At 50.8% G+C, this 24,621-nt stretch overlaps 1 protein-coding gene across 2 annotated transcripts in view; it reads right to left on the bottom strand.

Annotated features, from left to right (window-relative positions):
- Nucleotides 1-24,621, bottom strand: part of hip1 (huntingtin interacting protein 1) — a 70,152-nt gene that overhangs the window by 43,764 nt on the left and 1,767 nt on the right. The window contains exons 1-2 of one of the 2 annotated variants that reach the window (XM_084447514.1): nt 9,907-10,127; nt 201-264 (exon numbers count right to left, since the gene is read on the bottom strand). In XM_084447514.1, the coding sequence (XP_084303640.1) occupies nt 201-264; nt 9,907-9,924 (82 nt within the window). In that variant the 5' untranslated portion in view covers nt 9,925-10,127. Of the gene's footprint in view, nt 1-200; nt 265-9,906; nt 10,128-24,621 lie in introns of those variants that run through there. The other variant, XM_084447513.1, reaches the window with a different exon arrangement.

Raw genomic sequence — 24,621 nt, 5'->3', positions numbered from 1 at the left:
CACCAAAGTGATCTCGGTGAGTCAAACGTCTTATAATATGTCGTAAATAAGGTCCAGGTTGTCAAAAACGAGCATTGTCCTTTAAAGGGACACTTGAGAGCTTCCACACACACGGGAATCAACACAAATACAGCTCTAATAAACAAAAACAATAACAAACTCTATTTTAAAAGTACACACACACACACACAAGAGGATATTCCTGGCATGCTTCTCTTTGACGGCGACCTCCTGGGTGTTGATGGCCTTGTTGATGCTTACAGCCTGAATCAGGGAGAAACAGAGGAAGCAACGCTACGGTCAGCACTCTGCTAAGAACAACCAGCTCACTGACTGGCCTTAGCATGAAGGTTAGAAGGTCTGGATAAACACTAAAGGATAGCCTAGACTTTCCAATTTCATCCACCAAGAGCAGACACAGAATCCATCCCAGTAGTAGAGATAGAAACTGCAGTGTGAAATTAATATGGTACAGCGTCCCTTTATGGAGTTTGTGGAAGAGTTATCCTCTACATGATCACCGTTCTGATTGTGTGACACTGGGACTGTAGGCTACTATGACTTACAGTAGAGGTGGCAACAACAGATTTCTTTTTTCTTTACTGTTTTATTAGTTAATATGATTGTTGTTATATTGTTACGTGTTCTATTTTTGTATAAAACCAGAACATTTGAAAATAAAGTTGGGAAGAAAAAGTGAAACGTCAATGTGCCAGCAACAGAGAGGAGCTGTTTAGTGAAGAGACTTTAGTGACTTTAGTCTTAAAGGAGTAGTAAAGGGAAAATGCATGTTTAGCCCTGTTTTAAGGTTACTTATGATCATGTACAATGGTTCAGATCAAAACGTTGACAAAAATAGCACTTTTGAGAAAGTCTGATAATTGCTCTACCACCGATTTGGTCATACAATGGATGTGGGTGGGCACCTTGAAAAATCTTTCAAAAACATTCTTCTGACATCAAATTCGCCGCAAAGTATGAATCCTGTAGGGTTTTATTGATCATTTTATGAAATCCATTGACTTGTATTGAAGCGACTGTTGTAGATGTGTAGATCAATCCGCAGAGGGGATTCAGGAAGCGGAACTACTTACGGTAGCTATTGTTATTGTTTATGTTGCTAGGCTACCTAGTTTGCGGACGTTTACACACATATGTGCTGCGACTAAATAGTTCTATGCTAAATATTTAAAAAAGCCTTTCCAGATGAACTAGAATTTTACTTTACGGCGAATTATATGTCAGAACGCCGACTAACACCTTGGTGAGTTTCTTGTCTTTAACATGTTTTTGAATGATTTTTCAAGATGCCCATCCACATCCATTGTATGACCAAAACAGTGGTAGAGCATTTATCAGACTTTCTCAAAAGTGCTAGTTTTGTCAACGTTTTGATCTGAACCATTGTATATGATCATAAGTAACCTTAAAACAGGGCTAAACATGCATTTTCCCTTTACTACTCCTTTAAGACTTTAGAGAGAGTTTAGTGACATGTTGCTATTCAGAGGAGCGCCCCTGAGAGAGAGCAGAGACCAGAGGGATCCAGGCTACTGGGCTGGTGGTGTGAGGAGAGACCAGAGGGATCCAGGCTACTGGGCTGGTGGTGTGAGGAGAGACCAGAGGGATCCAGGCTACTGGGCTGGTGGTGTGAGGAGAGACCAGAGGGATCAGGGCTACTGGGCTGGTGGTGTGAGGAGAGACCAGAGGGATCTGGTGGTGTGAGGAGAGAGCAGAGGGATCTGGGGGTGTGAGGAGAGAGCAGAGGGATCTGGTGGTGTGAGGAGAGAGCAGAGCGAGGAGAGAACAGCCCAGAGGGATCTGATGCTGTGAGAGTGAGACCCAGCGCCACAGATAAGGACCCCCTCCCTGAGACGCTTCTGCTCACTACCAACCTGGGAGGACAGGACAGGACAGGACAGGACAGGACAGGACAGGACAGGACAGGACAGGACTGGACAGGACAGGACAGGACAGGACAGGACAGGACAGGACAGGACAGGACAGCCCTCAAATCACTCCAAGACTGAACTTCGGGTAACTCTACTCCAATTGTATTAAATTCAGATGTAGCCTATAACTATTGAATAATTTCCCATTGTGAAATGTGATTGTGACAGTGACGTGATTGTGAAATGTGATAAACAGACTCACAGGATAACTGTTGCTAGTTTGACCGTCCGAATAGCCTGCCCTTCACCTCTGAGCTGTTTGAAACCACTTCCTGAAATGTTATTCACTTCACACATAACGTCAGACGCAGACGTGCAACAACACCAGCCATGATGCTACACACACAACCCCCACATAGACAAACCTAGCGACCATGTTATTATGACTAGCCTGCTAACGGCTCACCTTCCAGGAGTCAGTGTTGACTGTGGCTGCGTTCCGAATCGCATACTTCTACTTCTTACTACCAGTACCTACTACAGCTGCCCTTAGAAAGTACGTACTTTGCAAGCAGTAGGCATCCAATTGGGACATACTACCTTTTCATAACATTGCGCCTTGAAATTTGCCCACATCCGTCGCTGTCCATAACGCAACATTTGTCTACAGCTGTCACGACTCGAAAATGTGACGCACATTTCTGCTGCGCACAGGATTGTCGGTCAGAATAGCCAGAAAAGCCTGCTGGCTTGCATACTGCAAAATACGACCAGATGTAGTAGGACATCCTGGTATTTTTGCCATACTGCATGTGGCATACTATGTATTGGGACATACTACATCCTGTTTTGGCATACTATATAGTAGGGTAGTACGCGATTCGGAACGCAGCCTGTGTTCCATCTGCCCTTGTTTGCTGACCCTCCTTCCCTCTCTGGCCAAACTAGCAGCATCACGTTTAGCAGATCCCAGTTAACCACCTCCCTTCCCCCAGATCCCCTCTGTGTGTCCAGGGAGCCAAGATGGCCGTGTCCAGGGAGCCAAGAGGACCAGGATGAATCATCCTGAGTCACCAAAACAGCTTAATGAGCGCCGAGCGTGGCGTGAGGTTCCCTCACCCTGGAGTGAGAATACTACTACAACCAGACTGGATAACAGACGTCCCCTCAGAAAACCAGCTGTCTGTTTTAGGGATACACAATATATCGGCAATCATATCGGTATCGGTCCGATGTGCAAAACAGGGCCGATGTGAACAGCAGATAATTATTTGTGTCTAGCTGCTGTTGTGTGTGTTGTTTTTGAGGGGACACAATGCGTTAAATCTATGATTTATCGGCTTTTCCAAACGTTTTGGAAGTAGAGACAGTGCTTCCATGTGTTTTTCAGTATGTATAACATTTGATTATCATAGAAACTTGTTTTTATACAGATCATATCAACATCGGTAAATATCGGTTATCGGCCATGACAGCATTGTTAATATCTGTTATTGGTATCGGCTAAAATGTTCATATCGGTGCATCCCTAGTCTGTTTTAAACTGTACTACTTATGCCATTGACAAACACCCCCCTCAGTTCAAATGACATATCAGCAACTCGAGGTGACAAAGACAGGCTTTGTATGGTATAAATGGATAAGCAGTCTGAGCGTCTCGTTGAGTCCCAGCTGTGCGTTCTGAAGAGGGGCAGGAGGAGGAGAGGGAAGAATGTTTTCCTGGCCGGTCTCTCAACGCCGGTCTCTCAACACCGCTCTCTCAACACCGGTCTCCCTGGTTCAGATTCCACGCCCTCCACAGCTCCCAGCTACCGGATCCTGACACCTGCCATTAAACATGCATGGGGCTAACGCTAACGCTAACCCAACCACACCACGCCATAGGTGGAGCACCTGCTCTTACGTCATCATCACATTGTGTGTGTGTGTGTGTGTGAGTGGCACACAATCTATAGATAGGCCCCCAGTAAGTAGTAGTAATCTATAGTAAGGTCCCCAGTGTGTGTGTCTAAGCCATGACATCTTCATGCCGGCTAACAGGTGACCTTTTCATGTCATGAGAATTTTCAGACAAAAAAACCCAACACAACAACAGTCCAAATCTGGGCTAGACTATTCTATGTATAATCACACAGCCAATATTTTATAAGAGAGAACGTGTCTAATCCTAACATGTCCAGTCAAGCGTTGTGGTATTTTCCCCACACAGCTGTGAGAAACGCCGGCCCAAGAGAGCCCGTGTGAATGAGAGGTTCTGCTGCCCGGGACTCTGACCGTGTGTGAATGAGAGGTTCTGCCTCCCGGGACTCTGACCGTGTGTGAATGAGAGGTTCTGCTGCCCGGGACTCTGACCGTGTGTGAATGAGAGGTTCTGCCTCCCGGGACTCTGACCGTGTGTGAATGAGAGGTTCTGCCTCCCGGGACTCTGACCGTGTGTGAATGAGAGGTTCTGCTGCCCGGGACTCTGACCGTGTGTGAATGAGAGGTTCTGCTGGACCGTGGCTGGAGCAGCGCAGCAGCTAACTGGACCCTGCTAGCAGCGCCGGCCACTGATGAAGTGAACGAAGCCGGTTAATGAAATGAGATCAGAGGTGAGAGAGAGAGAGAGTGGTGGTCAGGGGGGAGGGGGGGGGGGGGGGGGGAGTGGTGGTCAGGGGCGGGGGGGGGGGAGTGGTGGTCAGGGGGGAGGGAGGGGGAGTGATGGTCAGGGGGAGGGGAGAGAGTGGTGGTCAGGGGGGAGGGAGGGGGAGTGATGGTCAGGGGGGAGGGAGAGAGACTGGTCAGGGGGGAGGAGGGAGAGAGAGTGGTGGTCAGGGGGGAGAGAGAGTGGTGGTGAGGGCGGAGGGGGGGGAGTGATGGTCAGGGGGAGGGGAGGGGGGGAGAGAGAGTGATGGTCAGGGGGGAGGGGGAGAGAGTGATGGTCAGGGGGGAGGAGAGAATGATGGTCGGGGGGGGGTAGTGATGGTCAGGGGGGAGGGGGGGAGAGAGAGTGATGGTCAGGGGGGAAGGGCAGACAGGAGGAGACCAGGATCCGGTCCCAGGAGGCGGGACCCGTCCACCTTCATGTTATGCAGACCAGCTCCCGACGAGGACATTGATATGCTGCTCCTGTCTCGCCTGTCTCTAGCGCTCGGACGGGCGGCCCAGCGCCTTAAAGGGACCCACAGCCTTCTGAATAATTCAGCCACCATCTCTCATAATCCAGTCATCTTCCAAAAGATAGCTTCTTGACTAGAGGCCTGCTGCTTCACACGTGACTAACATAATACTAATAATGTGACTTTCATTTCCACTATTTTTCCTGTTGACATCATCAGTAGTGTTCGGTAAAACGGTAACAGTTTGAATGACTACTCTGAATATTTTCTTATCTCTGTTCTGGGGAAATTGTTGATGGAGGTAATTTAATTACCCTAAATTAGCACTTAAATGGTGACTGCAGCCAACCCCACCAACCCCACCCCCAATAACCCCACCCCCACCAACCACAACCCCACCAACCACAACCCCACCGACCCCAACAACCCCACCAACCACAACCCCAATAACCCCACCCCCACCGACCCCAACCCCACCAACCACAACCCCAACAACCCCACCCCCACCGACCCCACCCCCACAACCCCAACCCCACCAACCCCACCGACCCTGACCCCACCAACCCCACCAACCACAACCCCATCGATCCCGACCCCACCCCCACCAAACCCACCCCCACCAACCCAAACCCCACCGACCCCACCAACCCCAACTCCACCGCCAGGAGAGCGCCGCCTGACCGGACGGTCTCGGTTCTAAACATGGGTCCTTCTCTGAGGAGGACCAGCTCTCCTCACCTGACCCTCACACTGGTCTGGTCCGAGCGCTGGTTCCGCCCGGCTCGGCTCTCTCAGTCTCCGCTGGTGATCTGGTCATGGGGGTGTTTCCATTAGGAGCTGGTGATCTGGTCATGGGGGTGTTTCCATTAGGAGCTGGTGATCTGGTCATGTGGGTGTTTCCATTAGGAGCTGGTGATCTGGTCATGTGGGTGTTTCCATTAGGAGCCGTTGAAAACCCACCAAAACACGCCGGAGCCAAGAGCACGTCTCCCTGCTCTGTCTGTTCTATCCTCTATCTGTTCTATCTGTCCTATCTGGCTCTATCTGTCCTATCTGGCTCTATCTGCTCTATCTGTCTCTATCTGTCCTATCTGCTCTATCTGGCTACGCTTGTCACTAGATTCCACACATTCTTTTTTTTTCCTTCTTCAGGAAGAGTAAAAACATGAAAATCATGATTGCAAATTTTTTATAGGTCTAACCTTGCGGCGGGCATGTGATCAAACGGGGTGATGGACTCAGGGAGGGGAGGAGTCTGTCATGGGGGAGGGGGCGGGCGGGGGGGGGGGGGGCTGTCATGGGGGGGGGTGCGGGCGGGGGCGGGGGGAGGAGCCTGTCATGGGGGAGGGGGCGGGCGGGGGCGGGGGGAGGAGCCTGTCATGGGGGAGGGGGCGGGGTAAACAGCAGGAAGCCCGCGTGACTGTCTGTGTACGCGCCGTGGTGAGGTACCGTGATGGAGGGAGGGTCATGGAGAGGGGGGGGGGGTAGGGGGAGGAGGGCACTGCGCTCAGTCAGGCTTCCTGTCTTGGCACACCCTGTCCTGCCCATTTCCTGCCTGTTGAAAACGGCCCAACCCCCCCCCCCAGCTCTCGACCCAGCTGAGCAGAGCACCTCAGTGTTCTAATACCTCCACACCCGGTCCAGCTCCACGCTGCCTCCACCAGCCGGGCCTCGGACCTCGACTGAACACAACCGCGTTGAGAGTCACAGATACACAGAGAGAGAGAGATGGACTCTGAGACCGCTCCTCTCTCCACTGCCCTCTCCAGAGAGGGCTGACCATGGCGGACATTTTGAAATAACAACAACCACAACAAAAAACCCTAAACCCCTTCCTGAAAAGCTACACTTCACAATCTACAGTACATCACGTCAGAGCCGTGTGAAAACAAACGACACGGGCTACACACACACACACACACACACACAGCACACACACACTCACAGCACACACACTCGCAAACCTACCTACTAACTGTGTTGTGACTACTCAAGGCACACATTCTAGAGGCTGGGAGCGCTGAAGCTGAAGCGCTTGGCCAGTCAATCAAAGTCCCCTTCTCTCCAGGCTCAACACCGCCCCCTTCTCTCCAGGCTCAACACGCCCCCTTCTCTCCAGGCTCAACACGTCCCCTTCTCTCCAGGCTCAACACTGTCCCCTTCTCTCCAGGCTCAACACCGTCCCCTTCTCTCCAGGCTCAACACCGCCCCCTTCTCTCCAGGCTCAACACCGCCCCCTTCTCTCCAGGCTCAACACCGCCCCCTTCTCTCCAGGCTCAACACGTCCCCTTCTCTCCAGGCTCAACACCGTCCCCTTCTCTCCAGGCTCAACACCGCCCCCTTCTCTCCAGGCTCAACACCGCCCCCTTCTCTCCAGGCTCAACACCGCCCCCTTCTCTCCAGGCTCAACACGTCCCCTTCTCTCCAGGCTCAACACCGCCCCCTTCTCTCCAGGCTCAACACCGCCCCCTTCTCTCCAGGCTCAACACCGCCCCCTTCTCTCCAGGCTCAACACCGGCCAGAGGCCTTCAGGCATACACACACACACACACACATGGACTGAACTCACGGACTCAGAAACACACACACACAAACACGCACATCACACGCACCCACCCCCTCCCGCACTCCATCCCCTCGCTCGCACCTCACCCCCCCCCCCCTTTCCCTCTCATTGTAATTGCCTTGTACTGTATTTTGTATGTCGTAATTGTCGTATTGCATTTTGTATGTCGCTCTTTCTTACTTTTTATCTGTTATTTGTATTGTGAAGCGCTTTGTTAGGAAGCATTATGGCGGCGCTACGCCCGACAGCAGCCAGCCACTCTCCAATTCCTGGCGTTTCTTGTTAATCTGTTTGTTTGCAGTCCTTTGTTTTTGTTTGTCTCCCTTTGTACCTGGGCTGCGCCCCGGGCTGATGTAACAGTTGGTTGGGGGGCGCATTATAAATAAATAAAAAATAACATAACATAACACCATCCCCTTCTCTCCAGGCTCAACACCGTCCCCTTCTCTCCAGGCTCAACACCGCCCTGCTCTGAACATCGCTCTGCTGGAGAAAGGAGGCTCTGTGTTGCTTGTTCAAGGGCCGTTTTACAATCTCCTCACATCTGACGTTGACACATCCGCCCTCCTGGAAGCCTCAGTCCACACCTCCAGAGGAGCCAGGCACCGAGGAGGAGGAGGAAGAAGAGGAGGAGGAGGGGGGAGAAGACAATCATCATGGCCTGGTCACTCTGCCAGAGTAAACCAGCACGCAGCCAACATGGATCACACCTCATGTAAGCTTCATTCACCTCCAAACCATTAAAAAACTCAAAACACGCCTCTAAATCCACAGCACCTTCAGACAGGGACACGGTTTCACAGGCAACACATTATGTTTGTTTACCTTCCTGAAAGGAGCGCTTTAGACGAGGTGAGACAGGTGGTGTGTGGGATAATGATGTATTTGAGGAACCCATTGTAATAAGCCTCCAAACACAGCCAGCTGTAGGCAAGTCTCGGCCTGTCACCTCAAACACAGCCAGCTGTAGGCCAGTCTCAGCCTGTCACCTCAAACACAGCCAGCTGTAGGCCAGTCTCAGCCTGTCACCTCAAAGTAACAGCAGCCGTTTGTTCTTGCCGGGGTCAGAGGGCACGTTGTTTCACTCTGGAGCCAGGGGACTGGCTGCCATTAGAAAACCTTAGACCCCAAGGTCAGTTTACTAAACTTTGGACAAGACGGCTTTCTGTAAAGTTTCTGTGAGGAGGAGGAGGAGGAGGCCTCTCCAAAAACACAATCTACTTGTGTAGCTGGTGGAACTTCCCGAAGAACTGCTGATGTCATAGAGACAGACAGACACATTCACCACTGACTGAACCTGGCTCCTCTGCTCTTTCAGTCACGGTGATGTCACACACGAAAACAGTGAGACACTACGGTGTAGGCTAAGCTACTGAAGACAGTCGGCAGACTTGTCACGGACAGGGTAAATATCAGAGAGAGAGAGAGAGAGAGAGAGAGAGAGAAAGAGAGACTGTTTTCATACCTCTGTCTCTCCGTGCATGACAAATAGGCTACTAACCAAAACAGCAGGGCTGCATGTAGCCTCGCAATACTGAACTGAGATTTCCAACAACCTCGGCTGTCTGACTCGGTTCAGGAGCCACGACTGAAAACACCTCAAACCTCAAAATAAACCACAAATGATTGTAGCATCCTGTCACACTGAGGTCCACACCGCAAGGACTTTCCAGTGGTATAGACCTATTCCACACTTACAAACTTAGTTCATAGACAGTAGTATCACTGTATGCTACTTGCATTATTGTGCAATTCAGTTGGAGAGCGAACTTTTCCTATATGATCATACAGCTGTTAGCGCGGAGCCCGACAGTCCAATTTAGGCCTGTCTCTAATCTGGATACTAACAACACAGCAATAACATAGGCTTACCATCCTATAGGCGGCCCTACACCAGTTATACACCACAGTAGTCTACATCAACTCTTTTAAATATGCAGGTGCACTTGTCTGACAACTACCAAATAAAAAAAATAGTTAGGCTACCGAGGCTAGCCTACTTTACATTCTAGTCAACATACGTGCTCCCGGGGGCAGCTGTGTCTGGAGCCCGGGCTGCTCTGGATGGACTAGCCTACATTGTGAAAGAAGCGGAAACACACGGGGCAAATCAATAACCCCGCCGAAGATATGGCTTTTATTGGACGGTCTATCGAGATATTAAGCGATCTCAAAAACAGCACGTCGATAGCATGTAAGCTAAATAACTTAATTTATTGGATGACTAGAGCCCCGCTCAACAAATGCAATCCCACCCCACCCCCCAAAACATGCACAGACCTATCGCGAAGCTGTTGCGCTTTTCCAGGATGTTCGCTGGAATAAGGACGCAGACGAGCTGAAAACCTACCATTTTACTGATATCCATGATAGTCCCGAGGAAACACGGCGGGTTGTGTGAGAGCAGAAAGACAAACGGGGTCGCTGGTGATTCAGCCCTCGTCAGAACGGCTGTAACGGGAAGAAAGACTGGCTTTGAGAGAGAGAGGGAGGTGGAGAGAGAGCGCCGTTAGCTAATGTGTCCCGATTTGGTATCAAATACTGTCCAATTCCTTCCTTCCGTGTCCCTACTCCCTAGATTATTCTCCTCTCTCCCTGGTCCTACTGCGGGGGCTCACAGCATCCGACTGACGAGACGACGAACCGAACCGTCTACAAAACCGCGGGCTACCGCCTGCATTTCACACCAAAAAGTCGATTTCTCGATCCCCCGTCGCAATCCTGGTCAACATTTCGGTTTGTTTAAATCCATGCAGCCCCGCATGTTGACTGAGTTTAACATCGCGGAAGCTTTACTTATGCAAACTGCGCGCCTCGGCAGGACAAAAGCTCAGCTGCAGAAAGAGAAGGCACAACCCCCACCCTAACTTTACCCTACACACACACAACCCCCACCCTAACTACCCTACACACACAACCCCCACCCTAACTTTACCCTACACACACAACCCCCACCCTAACTACCCTACACACACAACCCCCACCCTAACTTTACCCTACACACACAACCCCCACCCTAACTACCCTACACACACACAACCCCCACCCTAACTTTACCCTACACACACACACACACAACCCCCACCCTAACTACCCTACACACACAACCTCCACCCTAACTTTACCCTACACACACAACCCCCACCCTAACTACCCTACACACACAACCCCCACCCTAACTTTACCCTACACACACAACCCCCACCCTAACTTTACCCTACACACACACAACCCCCACCCTAACTACCCTACACACACAACCCCACCCTAACTTTACCCTATACACACAACCCCCACCCTAACTACCCTACACACACAACCCCCACCCTAACTTTACCCTACACACACACACACAACCCCCACCCTAACTACCCTACACACACAACCTCCACCCTAACTTTACCCTACACACACAACCCCCACCCTAACTACCCTACACACACAACCCCCACCCTAACTTTACCCTACACACACAACCCCCACCCTAACTTTACCCTACACACACACAACCCCCACCCTAACTACCCTACACACACAACCCCCACCCTAACTTTACCCTACACACACAACCCCCACCCTAACTACCCTACACACACAACCCCCACCCTAACTTTACCCTACACACACACAACCCCCACCCTAACTAACCTACACACACACAACCCCCACCCTAACTACCCTACACACACAACCCCCACCCTAACTTTACCCTACAGACACAACCCCCACCCTAACTACCCTACACACACAACCCCCACCCTAACTACCCTACACACACACAACCCCCACCTTAACTACCCTACACACACAACCCCCACCCTAACTACCCTACACACACAACCCCCACCCTAACTTTACCCTACACACACACAACCCCCACCCTAACTACCCCACACACACAACCCCCACCCTAACTACCCTACACACACAACCCCCACCCTAACTACCCTACACACACACAACCCCCACCCTAACTTTACCCTACACACACACAACCCCCACCCTAACTACCCTACACACACAACCCCCACCCTAACTTTACCCTACACACACACAACCCCCACCCTAACTACCCTACACACACACAACCCCCACCCTAACTTTACCCTACACACACACAACCCCCACCCTAACTACCCTACAGACACAACCCCCACCCTAACTACCCTAGACAAACAACCCCCACCCTAACTTTACCCTACACACACACAACCCCCACCCTAAGTACCCCACACACACAACACCCACCCTAACTACCCTACACACACACACACAACCCCCACTCTAACTACCCGACACACACAACCCCCACCCTAACTACCCTACACACACAACCCCCACCCTAACTACCCTACACACACACACACAACCCCCACCCTAACTACCCTACACACACACAACCCCCACCCTAACTACCCTACACACACACAACCCCCACCCTAACTACCCTACACACACAACCCCCACCCTAACTACCCTACACACACACAACCCCCACCCTAACTACTCTACACACACAACCCCCACCCTAACTACCCTACACACACACACAACCCCCACCCTAACTACTCTACATACACAACCCCCACCCTAACTACCCTACACACACACACACAACCCCCACCGTAACTACCCTACACACACAACCCCCACCCTAACTACCCTACACACACACACAAACCCCACCCTAACTTTACCCTACACACACACAAACACACAACCCCCACCCTAACTACCCTCCACACACAACTCCCACCCTACCCTACACACACACAACCCCCACCCTAACTACCCTACACACACAACCCCCACCCTAACTACTACCCTACACACACAACCCCCCCCTAACTACCCTACACACACACACAAACCCCACCCTAACTTTACCCTACACACACACACACACACACACACACAACCCCCACCCTAACTACCCTCCACACACAACTCCCACCCTACCCTACACACACACAACCCCCACCCTAACTACCCTACACACACAACCCCCACCCTAACTACTACCCTACACACACAACCCCCCCCTAACTACCCTACACACACAACCCCCACCCTAACTACCCTACACACACACACAACCCCCACCCTAACTACCCTACACACACAACCTCCACCCTAACTACCCTATACACACAACCCCCACCCTAACTACCCTACACACACACACAACCCCCACCCTAACTACCCTACACACACACAACCCCCACCCTAACTACCCTACACACACACACAACCCCCACCCTAACTACTACCCTACACGCACAACCCCCACCCTAACTACCCTACACACACACACAACCCCCACCCTAACTACCCTTCACACACACAACCCCCACCCTAACTACCCTACACACACAACCCCCACCCTAACTACCTTATACACACACAACCCCCACCCTAACTACCCTACACACACACACAACCCCCACCCTAACTACCCTACACACACAACCCCCACCCTAACTACCCTACACACACAACCCCCACCCTAACTACCCTATACACACAACCCCCACCCTAACTACCCTACACACACAACCCCCACCCTAACTACCCTACACACACACAACCCCCACCCTAACTACCCTATACACACAAACCCCACCCTAACTACCCTACACACACAACCCCCACCCTAACTACCCTACACACACACAACCCCCACCCTAACTACCATACACACACAACCCCCACCCTAACTACCCTACACACACACAACCCCCACCCTAACTACCCTACACACACAACCCCCACCATAACTACCCTACACACACAACCACCACCCTAACTACCCTACACACACACAACCCCCACCCTAACTACCCTACACACACACAACCCCCACCCTAACTACCCTACACACACAACCCCTACCCTAACTACCCTACACACACAACCCCCACCCTAACTACCCTACACACACAACCCCCACTCTAACTACCCTACACACACAACCCCCACCCTAACTACCCTATACACACACAACCCCCTCCCTAACTACCCTACACACACACACAACCCCCACCCTAACTACCCTACACACACACACAACCCCCACCCTAACTACCCTATACACACACAACCCCCACCCTAACTACCCTACACACACACAACCCCCACCCTAACTACCCTACACACACAACCCCCACCCTAACTACCCTATACACACACACAACCCCCACCCTAACTACCCTACACACACACAACCCCCACCCTAACTACCCTACACACACACACAACCCCCACCCTAACTACCCTACACACACACAACCTCCACCCTAACTACCCTATACACACAACCCCCACCCTAACTACCCTATACACACAACCCCCACCCTAACTACCCTATACACACACAACCTCCACCCTAACTACCCTATACACACAACCCCCACCCTAACTACCCTACACACACAACCCCCACCCTAACTACCCTACACACACAACCCCCACCCTAACTACCCTATACACACACACAACCCCCACCCTAACTACCCTACACACACAACCCCCACCCTAACTACTACCCTACACACACAACCCCCCCCTAACTACCCTATACACACAACCCCCACCCTAACTACCACCCTACACACACACACAACCCCCACTCTAACTACCCTACACACACAACCCCCACCCTAACCTCACTCCAAATAAAACTACCCAACACACAACTCTACCCCAACTCCAACTAAAAGTAGCCTACCCAACACACAACCCTAACTCCAGGTAAAACTAAGTCCTCAAGTAGCCTACGACCCTGCCCAAACTCCGAACTAAAATAGCTTACAAGTAGTCTACTCACACAACCCTCTAGAAATGTAGCAGATCTCGTATGCAGAGTGTTTCTGTATGGAGCGGCAGAGCAGACTATTGTAGCCTCTATATAACATATCTACAGTACATATCTTATACCAGCTCAGTGACCTTGTGGTTCGAGTGTCCGCCCTGAGAGGTCGGGAGTTCAATCCCCGGCCGAGTCACACCAAAGACTATAAAAATGGTACCCATTGCCCCCCTGCTTGGCACTCAGCATCAAGGGTTTGAATTGAGGGGCTACATCACCAAATGATTCCCAAGCGCGGCACCGCTGCTGCTCACCGCTCCCCCAGGGGATGGGTCAAATGCGGAGAACTAATTTCACACACTCAGGTGTGTGACAATCATTGGGACTTTAACATTTAACCTATGTGCTACAAAGTTGCAACGTGATTGGGTGTTCGTTCCAGGCCATTAATGTCCTAGAAGTGGGCAGGTCATCAAATCCACCCCTTTATAGAGCACTGAATGAACCGTATAGGACGCACCACACTCACATATCACGCCACACACACACCATATACACATCACGCCACACACACCATATACACTCACACATCACGCCACACACACCATATACACACACACACACACACACTCACTACACTGACTGCACTACCTTTTGTATATTGTTTTTTCTTAGCTTATCCTTTTTTTGCACTAGCGTTTTGTACTCGCTCTGTCCTGTCCTGTCTCATCCTGCTCCCTGTCCAATGGTGTCTCCATGTTATGCACCACGACCGAAAGCAAATTCCTAGTATGAAATTCCTAGTATGTTGAAAAACTACACGTCAATAAAACAAATTCTGATTCAGATTCTTCAACAAACCATAATGAGAAAAATGTTGTGAAGCCTATATAGGCTTTAACCCATTGTAAATAATGCGCCGTGATCATTAGTGTGAGAAAAATAAAGGCTGTGGCCTCTATGATCCATCATGGCTGTCGTATAGCCTCTGTAACAGCCTGTATAATAGCCTAATGCCTTGAAAGTGAGGATTGTTTTGATTTTTTCAACTCAGATGCTGAGAGAGCAGCAATATTTGGTGAATGGTGCCCCCACCTGGTCCCTCTCACCCTGCTCTGCTTAGAGGGGTGGCTGAAACAGCCCAGACAGAACCAGAGCATGACAGCCCCACCGCTGAAACAGCCCCCCCCCCCGCCTGCATGCGGGCAGGATAAAATAAAAACTACAAGCCCGATATGCATGAAACTCGGTGGCGGGGTGCAGCATGGGCCACTGAGCAACTTTCATTGGATTGAATGGGCCGCCATCTTTGCATGCCTTATCCACTTCTTATAATCAGGCCCCCAGGATTCGAAATCTAAAGTGAAGCCCTATTGAACCGCGCCATCTTGGCAAATTTGTAGTTCTTCCGGTGCCTTTTGTACTTGCGCAGTTGTGCTTTTCTGGCCTACGCGCGTCCACGAACAAGTTCACGTTTATGTGAAATGTTGACGCACGTTCCCGGCTCTCCCCGCTTTGATTTAGCAATGAAAACCGGCTTGCATATTAACCTGTTTTGTCAAATATATCCATTGGAGACATTATTTTTTTATCCAGGCATCTTAGTTTTAACTGGTTAATTATTGCTGAACATGTTTTGTTTGATAGTAGATAGTATTCATTCCGTTCGCGATAACGTTATTGCAGCCAGGCTAAATTCCTCCAGGGAGCCAGTGACAGGCGAGATGAAAAGCTTCACTCCCCGCCAGCAGGAGCTTTGGCCGCTGCTACCGCATCTCGGATAACCCGCTGAGTTCGTGGCTGCTATTTCACATTCGCCCTTGATCAATCCCAATACCGATCCATGGTAATAATGAATCAATCGTTCAGATCGGCAGTGCTACATGCATGTTACAACATCATTGTTAGCTTTATTAACATAACCATAGCCTACATTGATCTCTCTAACGTTGGGCTATCCATCTTACACTAGTCGGCCATTCGATATCAAGCTAGAAGCGGTCAACGCCAAACGTTGACCGAAAACACCCAAACTTATGCCGCGTTACAGATAGGATTTTGAGCCCGTAAGTTACGACTCACGACTTAGCGTTCCAGGCAAACTGTCTGAATGCGTGGCATTCTGGATAAATGTAAACAAGCCAATATGGTAAAAGTTTGAGATTTGGCAATAGAGTCTGCTAAATTACCATGTTTAATGCTTTATGTATACTATCTGTTAGTGTGAAGTGTGATGATTTCTGTACAGCCAAGATCGAGCAGTTGGGGGGGGGGGGGGGGTGGGGGGGTGGAGGTGGACAGGGGTGGAGGTCTGCACTCTGAGTGTAAGCCCCTCTAGTTGAGAGATGTTTTTACCCAGGACCCACCTTTGTACAGCACTTTGGTCGACTTCTGTCGTTTTAAACGTGCTCTATAAATACATTTTGATTTGATTTGATTTGGATTTACCCACCTGGGACTCACCAGGACTCTACTTCACACCGCTACACTCCCCCCTCTAGACTCACCCCACATCCACAGTGCATCCAGGTCACGGCACCAGTGTAACCCATACAGTATTCCCAGGGTGGGATTCGAACCAGCTTTGTACGAGTCGTGTTCAATTACTGGAACGCTCTCCAAGAGAAGTATGAGCTGGAAACAGAGGATTGTAAACTGGACTAATGATGGTTCTTCCATAGCAGATCAGCTGATGTATCTGAGCTGAGTCTCACCACCATGGTGACCCACTATCCTGCTGCCTACTCAGAACCAACACTCTCCCACCAGACAAAGCATGCTCTTCTCCAGAGTCTCTCTCTCTCTCTCTCTCTCTCTCTATCTCTCTGTCTTTCTCTCGCTCCAGACAAAGCACGCTCTTTTCCAGAGTCTGTCCACTTTCTGGTACAGTGTGGACTCGCTGGGCTCGTCTCACTTCCTGGTATGGTGTGGGCTCGTTGGGCTCGTCTCACTTCCTGGTACGGTGTGGGCTCGCTGGGCTCGTCTCTGAGGACAGGCAGCGTTTCTCACATCCAGCCGGCCTGCTGTCTCTGCCATGGCAGATGGCTCGTCCCTCCTCCTCCTCGTCCCACCTCCTCCTCGTCATCTCCCCTCCTCCTCGTCATCCCTCCTCCTCGTCGTCATCTCCCCTCCTCGTCCCTCCTCCTCCTCCCTCCTCCTCCCTCGTCCCTCCTCCCCCTCGTCCCCCCTCCTCCTCATCCCCCCTCCTCCTCCTCCTCCTTGTCCCCCCTCCTCCTCGTCCCTCCTCCTCTGATCCCTCCTCCTCATCTCCCCTCCTCCTCATCCCTCCTCATCTCCCCTTCTCCTCATCCCTCATCCCCCCTCCTCGTTCCTCCTCCTCGTCCCCCTTCCTCCTCATCTCCCCTCCTCCTCATCCCTCCTCATCCCCCCTCCTCCTCATCCCCCATCCCCCCTCCTCATTCCTCCTCCTCATCCCCCCTCCTCCTCATCTCCCCTCCTCCTGGTCCCTCCTCCTCCTCATCCCTCCTCCTTGTCCCTCCTCCTCCTCATCCCTCCTCCTCCTCGTCCCTCCTCCTCCTTGTCCCTCCTCCTCCTCATCCCTCCTCCTCCTCCTCGTCCCCCCTTCTGGGGCTGCTAGGACCTCTACGCACGTCTCTACACACGTCTCACCGGAGGCGCGGCTCCCCTGACCCAGCCGGCCTTAGCCACACATGTCAGGTCCATGGACCCGGCCTTGAGCAGCCATTCAACTGAGGGAGCACTCAGGTCAAAGGTTCTTAAAGGGAAACACACACAGGACCTCTGCTGATATCATTATAGCTATCACCTCTACTCAGACAGGAAGTCATGCACAGCTTTCATCCACATATCTATAGAATTATGTTTTTGAAGCAGCACTTGATTCTAGTAGGATGTTTTCAAAGCCATTGTTAATAATGGCATTATGCACGTTGAAATAAACGTTCTATTCTATTCTATTCTATTGTGTTCAACTGGCTGAGCTGCCATGAGGCTACTGACCAGCGCCATCCATTTCTGCTGCCTCAGGCCTTTCAACAGGCTCTCCCTCTCGCCTGCCCTGTGTGTTTGTGTGTGTGTGTGTGTGTGTGTGTGTGTGTGTGTGCTAGTGCACAGGGCAGCTGATGCGATAGTGCAGTATTACTGGGGTAGTAGTACTTGTAGTTGTAGTTGTAGTGCATGCTGCACGCTGCCTCTGCTTGCTACTTTCTGCTTTCAGCTACTGCCGCCGGCTAGCCTCCTTCACAGGGGGTGAAAAGAGGAGCCGAGTGCGTAAGTCTCCTCCTGCCGGTACATAGCCTCTCTACTGCCAAGACTCCTGCAGTGCCTCCTCGCGGCCACACATGGAAACTGGGTACCTCGCGGTCCCAGGCGAAACTGTAAGGGGATCTCGGAGCTGCAGTGGTCCCCAGAGGTCAAATGTGCAGGCCCACGTGAAGTGGACACGCCCTGGCATTGACCAACCACTGTCCCGCTGCCTTGTGGGTAAGTCTAGGAAGACAAAGGCTAGGGGAGCACACCCTGAGAGAAAAGCAACGTGTGTGGCGGCGCACGACAGGCGGTCCTCCGAAAGACTGGAGCTCCGGCAGCCTCCTGCAGCTGTGGGAGAGTGCTGGCCGTCTTGGGTTTCCCTTGCCACCAGATCCCACCCTCTTGCGGCGAAGAAGTGCTGCTGGGACATGCGCATCCCCAACGGCACTCTAAATAAGGTCATTGCGCAGGTATCCACTTCTGCCTCGGTGAGACCAGCACCGGAAACTATGGGAAGTCTGGCGGCGCCAGGGTGCCTGGTGACGGGGGCAGGTTCGAATAGACTGGAAGCCTCTAACCAGACCCCTGCACGCCAGCGGCACAGGGCTATCTATGGTCGCTAGCAGCCGACAAGTGGCAGCTGCTCTCGGCAGACCCCTGTGCGACTGAGCAGCCCTATTTAGGAGTGCACTGCTCACCCCCTAGGGGGAGGGGCCTAGAAAAGGTGGCCTAAACATTGCCCACTTAATCTACCCTGGACAGGTTACCGCGCCTGTCGGGGCATTCCACCCTGCGGTCGAAATAAAGCAAAGAAAATTATCCCCCTTAAACTGGCAACATGGAACGTTCGAACCCTGCTGGACGGCAACGCCGAAAGACCTCAGCGACGGACTGCACTCATTGCAGCGGAACTCAACCGCTACAATGTTGACATTGCCGCCCTGAGTGAAACAAGGTTCCTGGATGAAGGCTCCCTGAAGGAAGATACTTACACCTTCTTCTGGAAGGGATACCCCACCGGAGGACAACATCAGCATGGTGTGGGACTCGCAATAAAAAACAGCCTCCTACCAAGACTCACCGAAACACCGATTGGCATAAGTGAACGGCTCATGTCACTCAGGATCCCTCTGGCCAAGAAACGCTATGCAACCCTCCTAAGTGCCTATGCACCGACACTACCATCAGGGGACGACGTGAAGGACCGATTCTATCAGTCACTAGACGAGGCCCTCCGTCGTATACCCAAGGAGGACAAGATCTTTTTGCTGGGCGATTTTAATGCCAGAGTGGGGAACGACAACGAGGTGTGGAGTGGTGTCATTGGTGGGCATGGCGTTGGCCAGGTCAATGCTAACGGCCTGCGGTTACTAAGCCTATGTGCCGAGCATGGCTTGACCATCACGAACACACTCTTCCAACTCAAAAATAAGCACAAAACATCCTGGATGCACCCACGCTCCAAACATTGGCACCTGTTGGACTACATCATTGTGAGGCGCTCTGAGATAAAAGACGTCTTACTCACACGTGCAATGAGAGGGGCTGAGTGCTGGACAGATCACCAACTCATCATGACCAGGCTCCTGGTGAAAGTGCGCCCTGCTGTCCGTCTCCAGAGGTCAGGGAAGAGGAAGCTTGACTGCATCCAGCTAGAAAGGGCTGAGATCCGGGACAACCTCCGTCTGTCTCTGGCTGAAAACCTGGAGGACATTGAACATCTCCTGAGCACAGATGACCCTATTGATGAAAAGTGGTCATCTGTGAACTCTAGGCTTTATGAGGCAGCTTCCCAATCCATCGGGTATAAGGGCAGAAAGCAACAGGACTGGTTCAATGACAACACTGGCACAATAACTTCCATGCTCAAAGACATGCACAAAGCACACAGTGCTGTCCTCAATAATCCTACATCAACGACTCTCCGACAAAAGTGGCAAAAATCCAGGAAAGAGGTGCAGTCAAGATTGCGTGCCCTGCAGAATGAGTGGTGGATAGCAAAGGCAAATGAAATACAATCTTGTGCCGATAGAAATGATATGCACAACTTTTATGATGCAGTGAAAACCATCTACGGCCCACGAAACTGCTCCGTCTCTCCCTTGAAGTCTGAAGATGGTACCACCCTCATAAAGGACCAGAAACTCATCACGAGAAGGTGGGCAGAGCACTTTCAAACACTGCTGAACCAGCCCTCCCCAACAGATCCCTCAGTCCTGGATGAACTACCTATCCGCCCCACCATCCAAGATCTCGACCTTCCACCAACCTTTGAAGAGGTTCATAGTGCAGTCAGGTCGCTAAAAAACAACAAGTCCCCTGGCCCTGACAACATCCCTGCAGAGGTTTTCAGACAGGGAGGCTACCTCTGCACCCGTGCGCTTTTCCTCACCATCTCACATGTATGGAAGAATGAGACCGTTCCCCAGCAATGGAAGGATGCTAACATTGTCTCCATATATAAAGGCAAAGGAGACAAGTCCCTCTGTGGCAACAGTCGTGGCATTTCACTACTGGCTGTTGCTGGAAAAGTCCTGGCCAAAGTCATGTTACAGAGGCTGGTGAAGAACATCTCGGAGGAGCTGTTGCCCGAGTCACAATGTGGGTTCAGGAGGAACAGGAGTACTGTGGACATGGTATTTGCAGCACGACAACTCCAGGAGAAGTGCAGGGAGCAACAACAGGACCTCTTCATAGCCTTCATCGATCTGTCAAAAGCCTTCGACACAGTCAACAGGGAGATCCTATGGAACATCCTTCTGAAGTTTGGCTGCCCACGAAGGTTTGTCAACATCCTTCGGCAGTTCCACGAAGGGATGATGGCACGCGTGACCACCGGAGGCCAGGAATCCGAGCCGTTCAGGGTGTGCACTGGTGTACGCCAGGGGTGCATCCTCGCTCCAGTTCTCTTTAACATCTTCCTCCTGTGTGTGACGCTACTGCTCCACAAGGACATCGAGAGGGATAGTGGAGTTACTGTGGACTACAGACTTGACGGGAATCTGTTCAATATCCGTAGGCTCCAGGCAGTCACAAAAGTAACATCTGAGCGCATCATCGAGCTACAGTATGCTGATGACTGTGCGGTTGTGGCCCATACTCCGGAAGCCCTGCAAGCTACCCTTGCAGCCGCTGCAAAGGCGTATGGTAGGCTTGGTCTTTCCATTAACGTGGCAAAGACTGAAGTTATATGCCAGTGGGCTTCTACCCCTCCATCTCTCTCACCAACCTTCACGGTCTCCGACAAACCACTTACAATAGTGGAATCCTTCAAATACCTGGGCAGTTTCCTCTCTGACGACTCCAGCATCGACAGAGAGATACAAAACCGGATTAAACAAGCGTCATCCTCTTTTGGCAGACTCAGGAGAAGGGTCTTCCAAAATAAAGACCTCAACCTGCACACCAAAGTATCAGTTTATCTGGCAGTTGTCATCACAACTCTCCTCTACACCTGTGAGGCATGGACCCTATACAGTCGCCACCTCAAGGTGCTCGAGGCCTTCCATATCAGATGCCTCCAGTCCATCCTGGGGATAACCTGGCATGACCGAGTGCCCCATACTGAAATCCTACGCAAGACCAACTGCATCAGTATGGAGGCTACAGTCACCCAGCACCAACTTCGTTGGCTTGGTCACATCATCCGGATGCCGAGGGAGCGCCTACCCCGTAAAGTGCTGTATGGCCAGTTACATCTTGGCCGTCGCCTGGCAGGGGGCCAGAAAAAACGTTACAAGGACCAACTGAAGACTACCATGAAAAAGTGTAGCCTGAACCCAAACCAGCTGGAGGACACTGCCGCTCAACGTTCCATCTGGCGGCAGCTCTGTCAACAAGGGGTGCAGAAGCTTGAGGAGGACAGAGGTGATCGACGGACCAGGAGACGCTTGAAGAGACATGAAGCCAGTTCTACACCCCCAGTCAGTGCCTTCACCTGTTCTGTTTGTAGCAGACAGTGTGGCTCACGGATTGGGCTTTATAGCCACATGAAGACTCATGAATAGCAGAGGCAGGATTGTCATCATCGGATACGATGGACAACCATAAGCAAGTAAGCAAGCAAGTAAGTGTGTGTGTGTGTGTGTGTAACCTACTGTATGTATTTAGCTAGTCATCCTCTGTAACATCGTAATTATTAGTTTCAATTTAAGAGGAAGTGATGTCTTCACAGGAATTAGGAATTATAGAATTGAAATATAAGAAGGTTTGAGAGAAAGACAGAGAGAGAGACAGAGAGAAAGACAGAGAGAGAGACAGAGAGAGAGACAGAGAGAGAGGCATTTGCTCGCTTCATTTCAAATCTTCCGCTGTGTTGTTGAAATTTCCCGGCATCCCAATTAGCCTTCACTACATGGCGTGGCGCCCTCATGTGCTGTCAGACCTTAAATCATGATTACATTTCAAGCAACTCCCATTGATAATGTTTGTTCAAAAAAAAAAGTAATGTTCCAATCCATTAACAAGCAATTAATCGAGTAACCAAATCTTATTTGAGTAAATTCTTATCTGCAATTAATCGATAGTCGATTAACTGTTAACATCCCTAGTCCCTCAGTGTCCCCCGGTGACATCATCCCAGTCTGGGATGAGTCCGGTTACAGTGAGTCTGAAACAGCGGTGGGTTTCTATCCTTCCAGACTGCTGTAGCAAAAGCACTTCTGGTTTCTGTCTAAAGGGTGTTGTGGGTTTTTCTGAGCAGGTTCTAAGACAAATCTTGCTCCTCACTCAGAAACGGTTCTGGTGGAAAAAACTTCAGACTTTCTCATGTGAAGAGAGGCTGCCAGGACGAAACGAGCACACCGTAGATTAACTCCCCTAAAACCTGATTTAATGAAAGAGTGTGCTACCATTACGAGACTCAACGTGTTATTACATGCAGGCTGTGTGCGTTATCAGGGCCTCTGCCAGTTCTTTTTATAACCCTGTGGACAATACAACAGAGGAGGATTTTGAACACGCCCTTGTTATTTAGCGTATCCAGCATGCCCAGATAGGAACTCTGGGAAAACACAGGCTCTCTGGGAGACGGACTCCACAGCCGTGTCCAGCGTGTCCTAGCCATGCCCAGGGCTCTGCTGTTCACATGGAGAGCAGATGTGTCTGTTTTTGAGTGGAGGAAGTGAAGAGGTCTTCAGGCCGGGACAGGCGGGTGCTTCTCTACAGAGATGGAGCCAGCAGATTCCAGACAGCTCAGAGCACAACAGATCAGATCAGATTAACTCATCCTGATCCCTGTAAACCAGAGACTAATTTCATTGATTCCTCCACCATATACAGTTTTACTGTAGGCCTCAGTTTAAAATCTACTTAGTTTAAAAAAAAAAAAAACCACCCCAACAACACCCCCTCGGAACCACGTCCTATTTTAGGCTGTATAACATCTCTATGTAGCCCTACATGCTGTATAACATCTCTATGTAGCCCTACATGCTGTATAACATCTCTATGTAGTCCTACATGCTGTATAACATCTCTATGTAGTCCTACATCTATATGTAGTCCTACATGCTGTATAACATCTCTATGTAGTCCTACATGCTATATAACATCTCTATGTAGTCCTACATGCGTTATAACATCTCTATGTAGTCCTACATGCTGTATAACATCTCTATGTAGTCCTACATGCTTTATAACATCTCTATGTAGTCCTACATGCTGTATAACATCTCTATGTGGTCCTACATGCTGTATAACATCTCTATGTAGTCCTACATGCTTTATAACATCTCTATGTAGTCCCAAATACTGTATAACATCTCTATGTGGTCCTACATGCTGTATAACATCTCTATGTAGCCTCATAGACACGTCTGCTTCCAATACAAGTCAGTTTGTTTCCATGCCTGGATGTGACTAACCTGAGACTAGAGTCACATAGTCAGTCCTAAGACATGTTTGACCATTTACCCACGGAAACCACAAAACCACAACAAGCGAGTGAAAAACATTGTGGTGCGCTGATCACCATGGCGACACACTGACAGAGAGCAGCGTGTCTGGAGCCCGACTCTGACCTGGTGA

The sequence above is a fragment of the Borostomias antarcticus genome (genome assembly GCF_949987555.1).
Source record: "Borostomias antarcticus genome assembly, chromosome: 1".
In the NCBI taxonomy this organism is placed as follows: domain Eukaryota; kingdom Metazoa; phylum Chordata; class Actinopteri; order Stomiiformes; family Stomiidae; genus Borostomias; species Borostomias antarcticus.
Note: the sequence above shows the minus strand (reverse complement) of the source record. Positions and strands in the feature narration are given on the sequence as shown.